The 14863-nt window shown below is 54.1% G+C and overlaps 1 protein-coding gene across 1 annotated transcript in view; it reads left to right on the forward strand.

Moving 5' to 3' along the window:
• The first annotated feature begins 6523 nt into the window (after nucleotides 1-6523).
• The window catches only part of ESAM (endothelial cell adhesion molecule), an 89932-nt gene continuing 81592 nt past the window's right edge, over nucleotides 6524-14863 (forward strand). The window contains exon 1 of the mRNA XM_074936886.1: nucleotides 6524-6642. Within this exon, the coding sequence (XP_074792987.1) occupies nucleotides 6558-6642 (85 nt within the window). The 5' untranslated portion in view covers nucleotides 6524-6557. The remainder of the gene's footprint in view (nucleotides 6643-14863) is intronic.

Below are 14863 nucleotides of genomic sequence, written 5' to 3' on the forward strand. Positions count from 1 at the left end.
AGAACATGTTAAAGTTGTTACTTTGCAGTTCTAATCTGATTAAGCATCAAGCTAACATTGCCCATGTTCATCTGGAGGTTTATTTTCCTAACTAGTAATTATTTGGGGCATATTCATTCTCCCAGTGGTAGGGAAGCTGCAAAGCGATTACTTTAGAGAGCTCCCTAGACCAGTTCACATGGGGTGAAATTCACCCATCCGTGCCTAGGCCTTCTGCTAGCCCCGGGCACAGATGGATGTCTGCTCATCTCGAGCTAGCACGGGCGCTCTGGATGCGGGTGTTAAACCCCAACGGTGATGGGGGTGGGATCTGGGGGTCCTGCCCACCAGTCGTATTTCTTGGCAAAACGTGGCTTGGGGCAGTCGGTATCTAGACAGCGAGGGAGACTCCCAGAGCGGTCAGAGAAATGTATCCTTTTTCCTCTGTAGCTCAGCTGAGAAGTGCCTTCTCTAGTTTACTCCGAGGCGTATAAATCTACACTTGTTAATATCATAGAATAACAGAGTTGGAAGGGACCTCTGGAGGCCATCTAGTCCAACCCCCTGCCCAGAGCAGGACCAATCCCAACTAAATCATCCCAGCCAGGGCTTTGTCAAGCCTGACCTTAAAAACTTCTAAGGAAGGGGATTCCACCACCTCCCTAGGTAACGCATTCCAGTGTTTCACCACCCTCCTAGTGAAAAAGTTTTTCCTTATATCCAACCTAAACCTCCCCCACTGCAACTTGAGACCATTACTCCTTGTCCTGTCATCTGCTATCACTGAGAATAGTCTAGATCCATCCTCTTTGGATCCACCTCTCAGGTAGTTGAAAGCAGCTATCAAATCCCCCCTCATTCTTCTCTTCCGTAGACTAAACAATCCCAGTTCCCTCAGCCTCTCCTCATAAGTCATGTGTTCCAGTCCCCTAATCATTTTTGTTGCCCTTCGCTGGACTCTCTCCAATTTCTCCACATCCTTCTTGTAGTGCGGGGCCCAAAACTGGACACAGTACTCCAGATGAGGCCTCACCAATGTCGAATAGAGGGGAACGATCACGTCCCTCGATCTGCTGGCAATGCCCCTACTTATACAGCCCAAAATGCCATTGGCCTTCTTGGCAACAAGGGCACACTGTTGACTCATATCCAGCTTCTCATCCACTGTCACCCCTAGGTCCTTCTCTGCAGAACTGCTGCCTAGCCATTCGGTCCCTAGTCTGTAGCGGTGCATTGGATTCTTCCGTCCTAAGTGCAGGACTCTGCACTTGTCCTTGTTGAACCTCATCAGATTTCTTTTGGCCCAATCCTCCAATTTGTCTGGGTCCCTCTGTATCCTTTCCCTACCCTCCAGCGTATCTACCACTCCTCCTAGTTTAGTGTCATCCGCAAACTTGCTGAGGGTGCAATCCACACCATCCTCCAGATCATTAATGAAGACATATATAACCCAGGCTTCCACGGTGTGGCGCGCGCGCTCCCCCCCACCTCCCATGGCTCAACCCCTCGGCCTGTGAGTGGGTGTGAGCCACAGGGGCTGGGTCTCTGCTCAGGCAGCAGAAATTCACACTTGGTGATCCAAAGGTCCCAGGTTCCATCCCCTGCAGTCTTGGGTACATTAAGCAAATGGTTTCTTTTCTTTTTAATTCCATTGTCTGTTTGTAATAGCTCTTCTTTTTGTTAAGATTTCTTGTGTCTGGATAACTTTGCACAGACATCCCCAAGGAGAAGAGAACCCTGCAGCCTTTAGGAGAGGTGCTGAAAGGCGGAGAGTCTTTGTAAGCTACAACCCCTGTCCATTTCAGGGCTTGTCCACCCAGGGGCGTTGTCCGCACTAACTCTAGTTAGTCGGTGTGAAAATGCCTGTGTGCACACAATGTAATTCCTTAGAGCGCTGTGTGTAGCATGAATAAGGCTGCGTGTCTGTCATGGAAGTTACGCATTCCGTGACTTTCCGTGACTTCTGCAGCAGCTGGTGCGGGCTGCCCAAGTCGGCCAGCCCCTGGGGCAGCCGCAGTTTGGGTGTGGGAGGGGGCTCAGGGAAAGGGGTTGGGGTGCGGGGCAGTGCTTATCTTTGGAGGGGGGGGCTCCCTAGCTCCCATCGGCATGTCCCTGCTGCTCCTAGGTGGAGGGGCCAGAGGTCTCTGCACGCTGCCCATGACCACAGGCGCTGCCCCCACAGCTCCCATGGGCTGCGTTCCCGACCAATGGGAGCTGCGAAGCGGACACTTGTGGCGGGAGCAGCGTGCGGCGCCCCCCTGGCTGCCCCTCCCGCTAGGAGCTGCAGGGGCATACCAGTTGGAGCCGGGTAAGGAGCCTTCGAGCCCCACCAACCCTCCCTCCCAGCACCAGCAGGGGTCCTGGACCGCCCTCGCAGAGCACCCTCAGCCCCCCAGCCCAAGTTTGTTAGGGATATATAGTAAAAGTCATTGGCAGATCACGGGTTGTGAATTTTTGTTTACTTCCCATGACCCGTCCATGGCTTTTACTAAAAATACCCGTGACTAAAACGTAGCCTGAACCATGAGTACACGCTGATGGACATTGAAAGAGGGCACAGCAACCCCATGCACACAGTACTGCACGCCAACCAGCTAAGCCCTCTGTGTGGACAAGGTCTCAGTCAAGGACCCTGGACAGAGGAGTGCTGAGTTGCCATGAAGCCAGGGATGGGGGAGCCAAAGGCCTGAGGTGGAGGGGATACAGGTCACCACTCCCATCACCGTCAGAGGGGTCCTTGGAGGGGCGGGCGACAGAAGTGGCTTCAGGACTCTGGATTCTGTCGCAGTTGCTGGGAGGAGCCAGCCGATGGATTTCCTGCCAATGCTGCTGCTGCCTATTGCTGAGAAGGGAACGCATGGTGCAAGAATGTGTTTGTCACCATAACCCCTGCCCCATCTTGCATGGCAAAATGAATCACTGACTGCAAACTTCTGCCCGCTGAGCCCAGTCTGTGCAGCTGATGCGAAGATAGGCCCCGCTCCTGCTACTGAATCCACACTTGCAAACCTTTGTGCCTCTATGGAGTCTGGGTGAAATCAATGGAGTGTGCCTGTGTGTGGCTCCAAGTGCAGGATTGGGCCCCAAAGGAGACCACCTGGGAGATGAGCGGGGTTATGCTGCACTCCTCACCATTGCTGGTGAAATGAAGAAAAATGCCCTGTGGGTGGGAGAAGAAGCCTGCCTGCACCTGGAGCTCCCATAGTCCTTGATTCCACAGCCTGGAACTTGCCACAGAATCTACCATTTCATATTTTTAAAAAGTACACTTCTAATCCTCGTGTGGCTATTGAGTAACTAGTGTGATTGAGTGTAACCAGGGCTGGAGTCTGAGGCAGCCTGAAATGATATAATGTGGACACAAGAACAAATGGATATAAACCGGCCACCAGGAAGTTTAGACTTGCAATTAGCTGAAGTTTCTAACCATCAGAGGCGTGAAGTTCTGTAACAGCCTTTCAAGGGAAGCAGTGGGGGCAAACAACTTATCTGGCTTCAGAACAAAGCTTGATAAGTTTATGGAGGAGATGATATGATGGGATAGCCTAATTTTGGCAATTGATTGATCTTCAACTACTAGCGGTAGATATGCCCAGTGGCCTGTGATGGGATGTTAGATGGGGTGGGATCTGAGTTACTACAGAGAATTCTTTCCTGGGTGTCTGGCTGGTGAGTCTTGCCCACATGCTCAGGGTTCAGCTGCTCGCCACATTTGGGGTCGGGAAGGAATTTTCCCCCAGGGCAGATTGGCAGAGGCCCTGGGGGGTTTTCACCTTCCTCTGCAGTGTGGGACACTGGTCACTTGCTGGAGGATTCTCTGCACCTTGAAGTCTTTAAACCACGATTTGAGGACTTCAATAGCTCAGACATAAGTGAGAGGTTTTTCGCAGGAGTGGGTGGGTGAGATTCTGTGGCCTGCGTTGCGCAGGAGGTCAGACGAGATGATTAAAATTGTCCCTTCTGACCTTAAAGTCTATGAAAGTCTATGATAGCAGGGAGAGGTATGTGAACATACCAGTTCAGCTCATTAGGGAGACAAGGTGGGGGAGGTAATCTCTCTCATTGGACCAACTTCTGTTGGGGAGAGACACAAGCTTTTGAGCTACACAGAGCTCTTCTTAAGAGTGGAACAGATTATTTAGCACAAGCAGTTAGCACATCTTATAAGGGATCGTTCAAGGCAGAGGGGCCTTTTAATACCTCTGCAGTCATAAGGCAATCTGTTCCACCTTGCAGTTTGAAGTACCTGTCTCAGCCCTGAAGAAGAGCTCTCTGGAGCTCGAAAACTTGTCTCTCACCAACCGAAGTGGGTTCAGTGAAAGCTGTTCCCTCATCCACCTGGTCTTTCTAATATCCTGGGACCAACATGACTACAGCAACACTGCATGCGGTTGAGATCACTGTATTGCAACTTCTGGATCAAGGCATGTTTCTGCTTTGGCAGCAGCTGGGGGAGTTGCCATAGATGCAGAAGGTGTAACGTCTTCACTGGGGATCAGGGACTTGATTTGCTTTTTCATGCTAAAGTTGTGGTGTTTATGAGCGAGACAGATCCCTGTGTGCTGAGTAGGTCAGTGTTAAGGGGAAGCTGGGCCAGACTCTGAAGTGCTCGTAGGTCCTGCGTGGAGGCATTGCAGAAGCACTAAGCTTTATTCTGGCTGGCTCTATTTAGCTGTTTCCCCTTCTCTGTGCTGTTGAGTTTAGTCTCAGGTTGTTTTGTTTTGTTTTTAATTTAGAGTAAAACTTGCCAGACTGAGAACACAGCTCCAAGCAGCGTGTCTACAAATGAGGTGGGAATGCGAGGCTGGTGTGAGGACAGCTGCTCACACCTTGGAGCTACGTACACTATGTGTCAGTCACTAAGGAGAAATTGCATGCACAGCAACTCCAGGTGGGATGGGCAAAAGTTGGAGCCCTTTGTGTAAACCTCCCCCTTAGGAACATAGGACTGAATTGGACCTTCTGGCTCCTCACATCCAGCCCCATGTATTGCAGGCAGCTCAGTCATATAGTTCTCTTCCTAAATTGACCAAGCTCCACCTTAAAATTAGCTAGGTTGTGTGCCCAGGACTGAGAGTCATCTTGTTACCGCCTGCCTCCAGGATGCTCCTGTGTAACACAGGGCACTGGTACTGAAACAAACGAAGGGTTAGTTAAGGAAAGACCGAGATTCCTCTAGAAACAGGAGAGTGTGCTGGAAACAAATGGCTACACTACAAACCAAAATCATAAAATGTGAACTAGGACTGACACTTATTAACAGTTCCCTTTCCTAGCTTGAACTTTGGGGCAAAACCTCCCTTTTAATCTGTTGCAGAGCTGGCTGGCTTCACTGGAACCAGGATCCAATCTTCCATGAAACACCCCTCACAACACGATCTCTCAGTTCCCCTGAGCATCCTTGCAGCCCTTCTTTGGAGTCCTCTTTCTTGAACACGGGTGCCCAGAACGGTGCATACTGATCCAGCTGAGCTGCCCCCACGGCCTGGTACAATGGCAGCAGGCTCAAGAACCCTTCAGCTGCCAGCACCTGAAGGCTACTGACTATTGACTCTGATCCTACAATAGGATCTCACAGGGTGTTTGTGGCAGGACCAGGGCCTAGGCCAGCTAGGGGTGAGTGAATTGTTGTTCTCCAGATGGGGACAAGGAGAGGCTTGAACGTTTGGGCTGGGGAAAGGATAGGGGCAGCTGGTGTGGGTGAAAGAGAAGGGACAGTTGTGGTGGGGGGAGGGGAGTTAATGTTTCACACTCGCCCTCCCACTCCTGTAAGTCACAAAGTTCAGGCCTGCCAGGCCCAGTCCCTCAGCTCACCTGCTATACCCCTCCCCTGTCTCTCTGGGGTTGTATTGTGTGGGGCAGGGTTTCCCGAGAAGGGCAGCCATCAGCCAGGACGGGGGAGCCAAGCCCCTGAGCTAGTGTGGCTGGGGGTGAGGGGTTACCTCCCAGCCAGCATCCTGCAGCAGGTACATTATTAGGACCAGGTGTATAATGTGGGGGTGCCAGCGGTGCTTCGGGCTGAGCAGGGAGGCAGTGTGCCAAGCCCTGCACCCACGCTGAGACCCCCCTTGCCCTGAAGAGCTCCCCCGCCCCCCAAGAAGGGGAGAGGGAATGGAAAGTTGTTCTCTGCGTTTTGCAGCTGGGAACTGCTGGGGCTGCAGTGACTGGCCCAGGGACCCACAGAGGACTAGAGCCCGGCTCGATCTGAGTCCCAGCCCGGGGCCTCCTCTCAGCTTGTGTCTGATGGCGGGGAGGGGGGACAAAACCAGGAGACGATCGAGCAGGCTCCGGCTCCCGGGCGCTGCTGGCTGGGCAGTGCCAGAGCGGGGACCCCCTCCAGCGCCGGGATCAGCGCTTCCCCCCTCCCATGGGCTCCCCCGGGACACAGGACCAGCCCCTCCCCCGCCTGGGGAGCCGCCCCCCGACCTGATCGGCTTGCCCCGCCCCCACCGCTCCCCCCCACCTGCTGGAGCCGCCCCACCTGGGTAGCGGGCCCCGCCCCCGACTCCTCCTCCCGCCCCGGGCTGCGCGCCGGCACCTGCCGCGCTCGGCTCTGCTCCGCTCCGCTCCGCCGCGGGATGAGCGCGGCGCTGCAGCCGCCCGTGCTGGGAGCCGGCGGGATGGAGCCGCTGCCGCTGGCCCTGGGGCTGGCCGCGCTGCTGGGTGAGTGAGCCGAGCCGAGCCGGGCGCGGAGCGGGGGCAGCCCGAGGGGTGGGGATCGCGAGCGGCCGGGCGGCCGGACTCTGCCCTGGGGCAGGGACAGGAGCGGTCTCGGGAGGGGAGCCTCTAGCGCCGAGCTCGCCCGGCACCCCAGCAGGTGCGAGGCGCGGGGAGGGGGCGGGCGTGGCTCAGCCCCCGGCCCCCCCCCCAGATCGCGGGGCTCCGCGCCTCCGTGGGGTGTCTTGGCGCTTCCCCCCACCCCCGGCACGGGCTGGCTCCGGGCGCAGCCCCCCTCCGGGCTGGGGGTGACCGCTCCCCACCGGGAGCCCCGCAATCGGCCCGGGCAGAACCGACCCATTTCGCAAGTTTCCAGCCCCTGGGCAGCTGGAGGCGCTTCGCCAGGCTGCCGGCTCAGAGCCGGCCGCGGAGGGCCCCGGACCCCCTGGGCGGCGGGGAGAGGGGTCTGCGCCTGGAGGAGCCAGCCCCGGACACTGCCGCTCTGGGCCAGCCTGGGCGCCCTCTCGTCTCATGGCTCTGAGCGGGGCCAGCCCCGGGCGCTTCAGCTGCAGGGCAAAAACCCGTGAGGGCGCCAGGGGTGGAATAATGGATCCCCAGGGCAGTGCCTCCCTGCCCCCAGGCTGCCCGTGGGTTTTGGAGCCCCAGAAATATCAACCAGAAAGGAGAATGTTTTGGAAAGTTACAAGCAACTGAAAACAGGGTTTGAATGAGAACCATTAGGGAACCTTAACTGTCTTAGTCCTAGAGACCCTTCCTGAATGAGAGATTGATTCCAAGCAGGACAGTGGGTGTCCTTGGCGTTTTCAACACCTGGTCTAAAGGTGGCTGTGGATGTTCGCCTTGCCTGGGCCGGAGGACCCAAAATACAGGGGGTAAGGGAAGGGCTGGGTAGCCAAGCGGCTTCCTTACTGAGCATCACTTGTGTGCACAGCATAGCCTGCCTTTACCACCCGCCGCCCTGGAAAGGGTTAAACACTCTACCCCTGTGCGCTGCACACAAGAAGTACACTGGCCCTGGACCCCTACCTGGGTCCAATTGAGCCGAGCTTTCATCAAACACGCCACAGTGTTTCTCTGCACAGGCTGTCACCCTGGCCAAGTTGAGCTTTCTACTCCCAGCTGTGGGTCAAACTTTTCTATTTAAGTCTCCGTTGTTTGTAGTGCGGTGAGTGTGCGTTGTCCCTGTTTGTTCCCTGAACTGGGTTTGTTCAGACCTTCCAAACGGAAAGTCAGCTTTATGGAAAGAGACCGAGCCCCAGAAATATCAAGCAGAAATGAGAATGTTTTGGAAAGTTACAAGCAACTGAAAACAGGGTTTGAATGAGAACCATTAGGGAACCTTAACTGTCGTAGTCCTAGAGACCCTCCCTGAATGAGAGATTGATTCCAAGCACTGTTAGGATCTGGTCTGATCTCCTGCCTAACCCACAAAAGTTCACCCAGAGTTTCCTGCATCAAGCCTGTTACGTCCTGTCTGATTTAGCATGGGGTTCGGTGTGCTCTGTACCTGGTGTATCTCTGAGGTCCAGTCATGGAGTTGTCAAAATGCTTTTCTGGGTTTGACTGCCAAAGCAGCCTAGGTCTTCCAAATCAATCTGCTTCGGCCGCTGTCTCAAGCAGCGGGTGAGATTTGGAAGAATGAGCTGCATTCTAGGCTCGTTCGACACGAGCAAATTGCAGTGGTGTAACCGCGTCCGCCAGCCGTATGAAAAAGCGACCCCCCTGCACGGCGTAGTGACGCCGCCCTCGGTCCCTGTGTAGACAGTGCTATGGATGGTGACGGGAGGCCCCCGTCCATCAGCATAGGAAGCATACACTGAAGCGCTGCGGCACCGCGATTCTGCTGCTGTTGTGTGTTAAGCGTAGACAAGCCCCTAGTCTGCCTGGGCAGCCCACAGCAGACGTGCAGTGTGTGCCCCTGGATATATCTTCTTGCTGGCGAGGACAGGCGGACAGAGACCTTGTCTGCACTGCAAATGTATGTCGACCTAAGTTACATCCGCATACAGCCGCTGCGGTTATTACATGGCTGGTGCATGTGCACACTGGACTCCTGGTGTTGGTGGTGCCCGTCCTCACCAGGAGCGCTTGCACCGATGCAGTCTGCTTTACTGACATCCGTGTGAGCTGGTCAGGCATGATGCTCACCTCTTTAAGATGCAGGACGGTTCAGAAACCTGCAAGCAGGGACATTCTTTCCTATTGGTGAATTACCTTTGGGAATGTTGAAATGCTAATAGCCATCGTGGGAAAGCCAGCCTGTCCCTTGATCCCCTGGTTCACGAAGCCGTACACCGGTCACTTCGACAGCACCAAGGAACAATTCACATACAGATTCAGCGGTGCAGAATGACAGTCAAATGTGCCTTTGAGTATTTGAAGGGTTGCTGACCGTGGGCGGCAGGTATTGTAGGCAGGGGGAGGCTGTGCCTCCCCAAACAGCCTAGTGTAGTCATGCTTTGCCCCCTCCTGCACATCCCAGTGCTCTCCCCTGGCTGGCCTGCCTCCCACTCCCTCAGGGACTTAAAGCAGCTGGGGCCGGGCCCACGCCGCCTGGAACACTGGGGCTGGGGATGGCCTGGCTGCCCGGAGCACTGTGAGCACTGCGGCCGCACCGCCCGGCCTCCCAGAGCACCGGGGCTGGGGGCACGACTGCACGGCACTCCTGGGCTGGCCGCCCAATGCACCAAAGCTGGCCGCTGCTGCTGGGGTTGCGGTGGGGGTGCTACTGCGAGGGAGGGGGGCAAAAGAGAAGGATGGGCAGAACAGGAGGGGCCAGAGGCTAGCCTCCCCCAACAGCTGTGTCACTGGCTGCCCATGTTGCTGGCGTTGTTTGCTTACAAGATTGGCCTTCAGTGAGAAAAATATCCCAATGGTTATAGCTGCCAGCTGTGTTCTGCATAATATCTGTGAAGCTACAGGGGAAAAGGGTGGCGGTGGAGTGGCTGTTTGCTGAATGTGAACAGCCAGATACCAGGGCTATTAGAAGAGCTCATGAAGCTATATGGTTCAGGGAGGCTTGAAAGACAATTTTAATAGTGTTCCAGAGTAGTGTGTGTTGCTGCAGGGTGCTCTGCCTGGCCCTGCTCATTTGCAGCCCGGTATGAATCTTGTAGTGAGTGCTGTGTACGTAGGACTGTAACATTGTCAATGCACCTATAAATAATGTCTGTGGATGATGTTATGGGTTCTGTGACAAAGTGAAGTAACAGGAAATTGGTGAGTGTCAGACCTGCTCAGCACCAGACAGCAAATGTTGTGAACTAACAAAGGTTAATTTTGTTCCAAAAATATAATTTTATTCTGTAACATGAACCAGGAAATTAAAAAAAAATACAAAACTTAATCAATTAAGGGAACAGAACTTTTGAAGGGGAAAGAACACTCATTTCCATTTCAGGTACATATAAACCAACTGTGGCTTTCACAGGTCAGTGTATGTGATGCTGTGAATGTCTTTAATGTCTCCCAAGGTGGAGTGGCAACGGTAGTGCACTGACCCCTGCTGCCACCTGGGATGTTGGGGGCAGGGAGGTATAGGGCGGTCCCGATATTGAATTCTCAATGGGCTGCAGGCGGACGCGAGCATGGGATTGTTGAATCTGCAAGTCTGCCAGAGTCTACAGCATCTCAGTTTGCACAAGCACCTCCTCTTGCTCATTCCTCTCCTTTACCTGCACCTTTCTCCTCTCCGCTCCGTCCTTCTGCAGGCTGTCTGCAGTGGTGATCCTCCAGGCCCTGTGCTCCTTCCCTGATGCAGCATTGGCTTGCAGAATCTCCTGGAACATGTCACCCCGAGTCCTCTTCCTCCTCCTCTGTCAGCACCATGTCGCTTGTTGGCCTCCCTGGCCTTCTGGTACTCCTGCTGCAGCTCCTTGGCTTTCACTCAGTGCTGCTGCGGGCCCCTGTGGTAGCCGTTCTCCTGCCTCCCCCAAGCAATCTGCTCGTAGATGTCCATGTTTCTGTGGCTGGGTCAGAGCTCTTTTTGCACAGCCTCTTCTCCCCACAGGCCCAGGAGATGCAGTATCTTCTGTCCGCTCCAGGCAGGAGCGCGTCTGCAGCGTGTAGCTGGCATGGTCAGCTGGGCGGTTACACTCAACAATGGAGAAGTGCCAGGTGCTTACCACACTAGGCAACCAAAGATTTCAAAAATACTCAGGGCTTCAACGGGGAGGGCAGTGGAGTTCACAGCTGTGACCAGTGTGGTCACTGCGGGGCATTGTGGGACAGCTCGTGGAGGCCAATAGCAGCCAGTGTAAGTAACACTGTGTCTACACTATCCCTGTTGACCAAACTACATTGATCGTGACTCTCCGCTGCTCTGGGTGGTGATGTTATTAAGTCAGCGTACCTGGGCACTTACGTCTGTGGGAGCCAAATGTAAGTGAAGACTAGAGGTGGGCAAACTACGGCTCGCGGGCCACCTCCGGCCTGCGGGACCCTCCTGCCCAGCCCCTGAGCTCCTGGCCCGGGAGGCCCACCCCCGGCCCCTCCCCCGCAGCCTCAGCTCACTGTGCCGCTGGCACGATGCTCTGGGCGGCGGGGCTGCGAGCTCTTGCCGGGCAGCGCAGCTGCAGAGCCGCGGCCTGACCCGATGCTCTGGGCTGCGCGGTGCGTGGCTGGCTCCATCCGGGCGGCACGGCTGTAGGACGCCAGCCACCAGCGCTCCAGGCAGGGGGCGGGGGGCGGGAGGCGGGGGGTTGGATAGAGGGCAGGGGAATTCAGGGTGGTGGTCGGGGCGGGGAACGGGGGTTGAATGGGGGCAGGGGTCCTGAGGGGAGGGAAGGCAGGAAGGAGAGGGGCGGTGGGTCCGGGGGGCAGTCAGGGACAGGGAGGGATGGATGGGGCAGGGGTCCCGGGGAGGCCGTCAGGGAACAGGAGGGTTGGATGGGGCAGGGGTCTCGGGGGGGGGGGCAAGAAGCGGGGGGGGGTGTCGGATGGGGGTGGGGGCCAGGCCACGCCTGGCTGTTTGGGGAGGCACAGCCTCCCCTAACTAGCCCTCCATACAATTTCAGAAACCTGATGTGGCCCTCAGGCCAAAAAGTTTGCCCACCCCTGGTGTAGACACATGCACAGCTAGGTTGACTTACACTGCCTTGTGTCGACCTAACCGTATAGTGTAGACCAGGCCGCCTGGAGAGCAGATGGAGGCTGCAGTGATAGACGCCATTTCTGCTCTGCCGCTTTTTACTATGCTTTGCCTTTTGCCATTGTGGTTCCCACAATCCTCCCTTGCCTGAAATGTTCTCTTGTCTTGGTTTGGCTTGATCTAATTTAGATGGCAATCTGCAGGACGTAGCATGTGGTTAATCTGTTTGTAGGGCACTGTGTAAGTGTGTCTGGGCCTTTATAAATGATTTGTGACGATATAGCTTATAGAGTCCGTGACAGCGCTAAGCCCATTAAAAATGCTACCCTACAGATTCCCACCCTTGAATTGCTGAAATCACCGAGAGCTGGGAAAGGAAGTTACTTATTAGTAACTGAAAAGTTTTGAAGCTAATTTTGAATTAACCGCGCTCACATGTGTGATGATCACAGCATTGGCAATCTTATTCCGTGTGGGCTCGCTGGGGAAACGTGAAGTCTGTCGCTTTCCTTCATTTGGCACGGCTGGTGAAATCTGTGCGTGTACTGGAGTGGGGTTTCTATCTCGCTAGTGTAAAGAGGTGAGTTCTCAGGCAGCCCTACCTCCTGCTGGCTTCTTTCCTTCACCCCTGGCCCTCGACACCAGGCCTGTCCCACCAGCTCTCCAGTGTTGCAGGGCCCGGGAGGCAGGCTATGTCCTGGACCCAGGCTGATGATTGGTTGCCGTAATCTTTCCAGTAACGGTCTGGACCATTGCAATGATCTGACTGTAAAACAGGAGCCAGCCTTCTGAGGCTGGGGTGGGTATGCAGTGTAACCCTCCCACGAGGTTTAACGCCATGTGACTGGCCCGTGGTAACTGATGCTGAGCTACCCTACTTTAGCTATCGCAGGAAGGACCTTTCGGAGCCTCTCTGGCGCTGGAGGGGGGGTTCTGCTCTCCGGAAGGGACTGCCTGGTTCGATGCATTGTTGCAACACAGGAGAATTGAACAAGAGAATCAGGAAACTCCTCCTGAGAGCCAGCTGCACCAGGCTGTGGAGTCCCCCCTCCCCCAAAGGACGTGGCAGTAGCTTAGGATGTTAACAAGATTGTGCTGTAAGGAACAGTCCTGCACTGGGCCCCGGGGAATGGGAGTGACTGTCTATTTCCAGTTCTAATTTCCATGATCCTGTTGTAACGCTCTGAGGCACGTCCAGAGCCATTGCGCAAAGAGCGTGTAAAGTTCCAAGGTTACAAGGTTTAACCCGGGGGGGGGGGGGACAGAGAGGGGGGACAGAGAGGGGGGTGGTTGTGACAAGGCAGACTCCATAGCCAGAGCCCTCCGTGGGTTGGGGGTCTAAAATTTCAATGAGTTTTCTCCCTGGCGAAGCCTGATCCATACTTTCTAGCAAAGGGGCAAGACCCGCACGAGATGAAACTTCAAAAACAGACTCTGACGAGAGACCACTGAATTGGAATTAATTTGCAAACTGGATACAATTAATTTAGGCTTGAATAGAGACTGGGAGTGGATGTGTCATTACACAAAGTAAAACTATTTCCCCATGTTTATTTCCCACCCCCCCACTGCTCCTCAGACATTCCTGTTAACTGCAGGCAATGGCCCACCTTGATTATCACTACAAAAGGTTTTCTCCCCACCCCCCACCCGCTGGTAATAGCTCACCTTACCTGATCACTCTTGTTACAGTGTGTATGGTAACACCCATTGTTTCATGTTCTCTGTGTATAAAAAATCTCCCCACTGTATTTTCCACTGAATGCATCCAATGAAGTGAGCTGTAGCTCACGAAAGCTTATGCTCAAATAAATTTGTTAGTCTCTAAGGTGCCACAAGTCCTCCTTTTCTTTTTGGGGATACAGACTAACACGGCTGCTACTCTGAAACCTGTTTGGAGTTATTTCCTTGTGGCACTGTTTCTGGACCCTTCCTGCAGCTAGCACTGCACTAAGGACAGAAGCTGGCAGGTGCATCATCGATGTAATGGGTTTTCAGCTTCAAATATAAGTCTCTCTAAATGACTCTAAAAGCTCTTTTCAGTCATCTCTAATGTACATGCAGTCAGATCCCAGGGACACCCAGACCCTCACCAGAGGCTGCTGTTTCTTCCAAGAGCCCCTCTCTTCATGGTCTTATTTGCAAATTGAAGTCAGTTACCTGGAAACCAGATTGACACTGGTTGTAGTACCTGCAAGGCCTGGGATGGGGGCTAGGCATTGCATTATATCTGCAGCGTATCTGTGCTTAACTGGAGCCTAAATTCCACCCCAATGTAAAAATATTGAGCTAAACCAGCTCCCTGTGCAATGAATGCCTAGCATAAAGTCATTCCCCGCTCCGCCCCCCACCCCTGGCTGGGGCGCTAGGTGCCATCGTAACAAGGGACAGTTCTTTATTGTTTGAGAACCCCATCACCCCATCCTGTAGACTTGTGAATGCTGATTCAAAAGCCTGGTCTGTAGAAATGTTTTCATTTTTCTTTTAAATTCCCTGGAATAGAGAGAGATTGTGAATTCATCCATCTGCAAAGGGGGAGGGACCAACGCAAAAGTGGAGTAAGGGAAACGGGCATCTCTTCTGAAGCTGGCCTGCCTGAGAGCCTAGATTCCAGATGAAATCGTCCCAGTGCTTCACCAATTTCCTCGTTCTGGAAATACAAGGAAAACGCAACAACAGAATTAAACTTTGTGTCAAACTAATTGTCTCTTTCTTCCATTCGGCGCAGCAAGAGTTAACGCAAGTCAGCCAACTTCTATCTAGAGTAGAGAAGTCACATTTTTCATGAATTTTACTCTCTTGAGTATAAAGCTCCTTCTGCCCCAGGGTCGTGAGAAATGCAGTGGGGGACTTTCTCAACATGCACTGCTCCTAAGGCCAGCTCCTCATATCTTCATTTATAAATAGTCACTGCCCACAAACAGCCAAACTTTCTACGCCCCTGAGTCAGGGAAGGGAGGTTCCTGTTAGTGCATATTCCTCTTCTTAAAGGCTAATAACGGGGTCCGTTCCAGCAAAACATCACTTTGGCCTCCCTCGAAGTCCCTTTTTTTTAGGATTTTCCCCCACTTCGGTCTCCCGTGATGCTCGCTCCTGAGCAAGGGTCCATCATGCTAA

This window comes from Natator depressus, chromosome 22, assembly GCF_965152275.1.
Source record: "Natator depressus isolate rNatDep1 chromosome 22, rNatDep2.hap1, whole genome shotgun sequence".
NCBI classification, from domain to species: Eukaryota; Metazoa; Chordata; order Testudines; family Cheloniidae; genus Natator; species Natator depressus.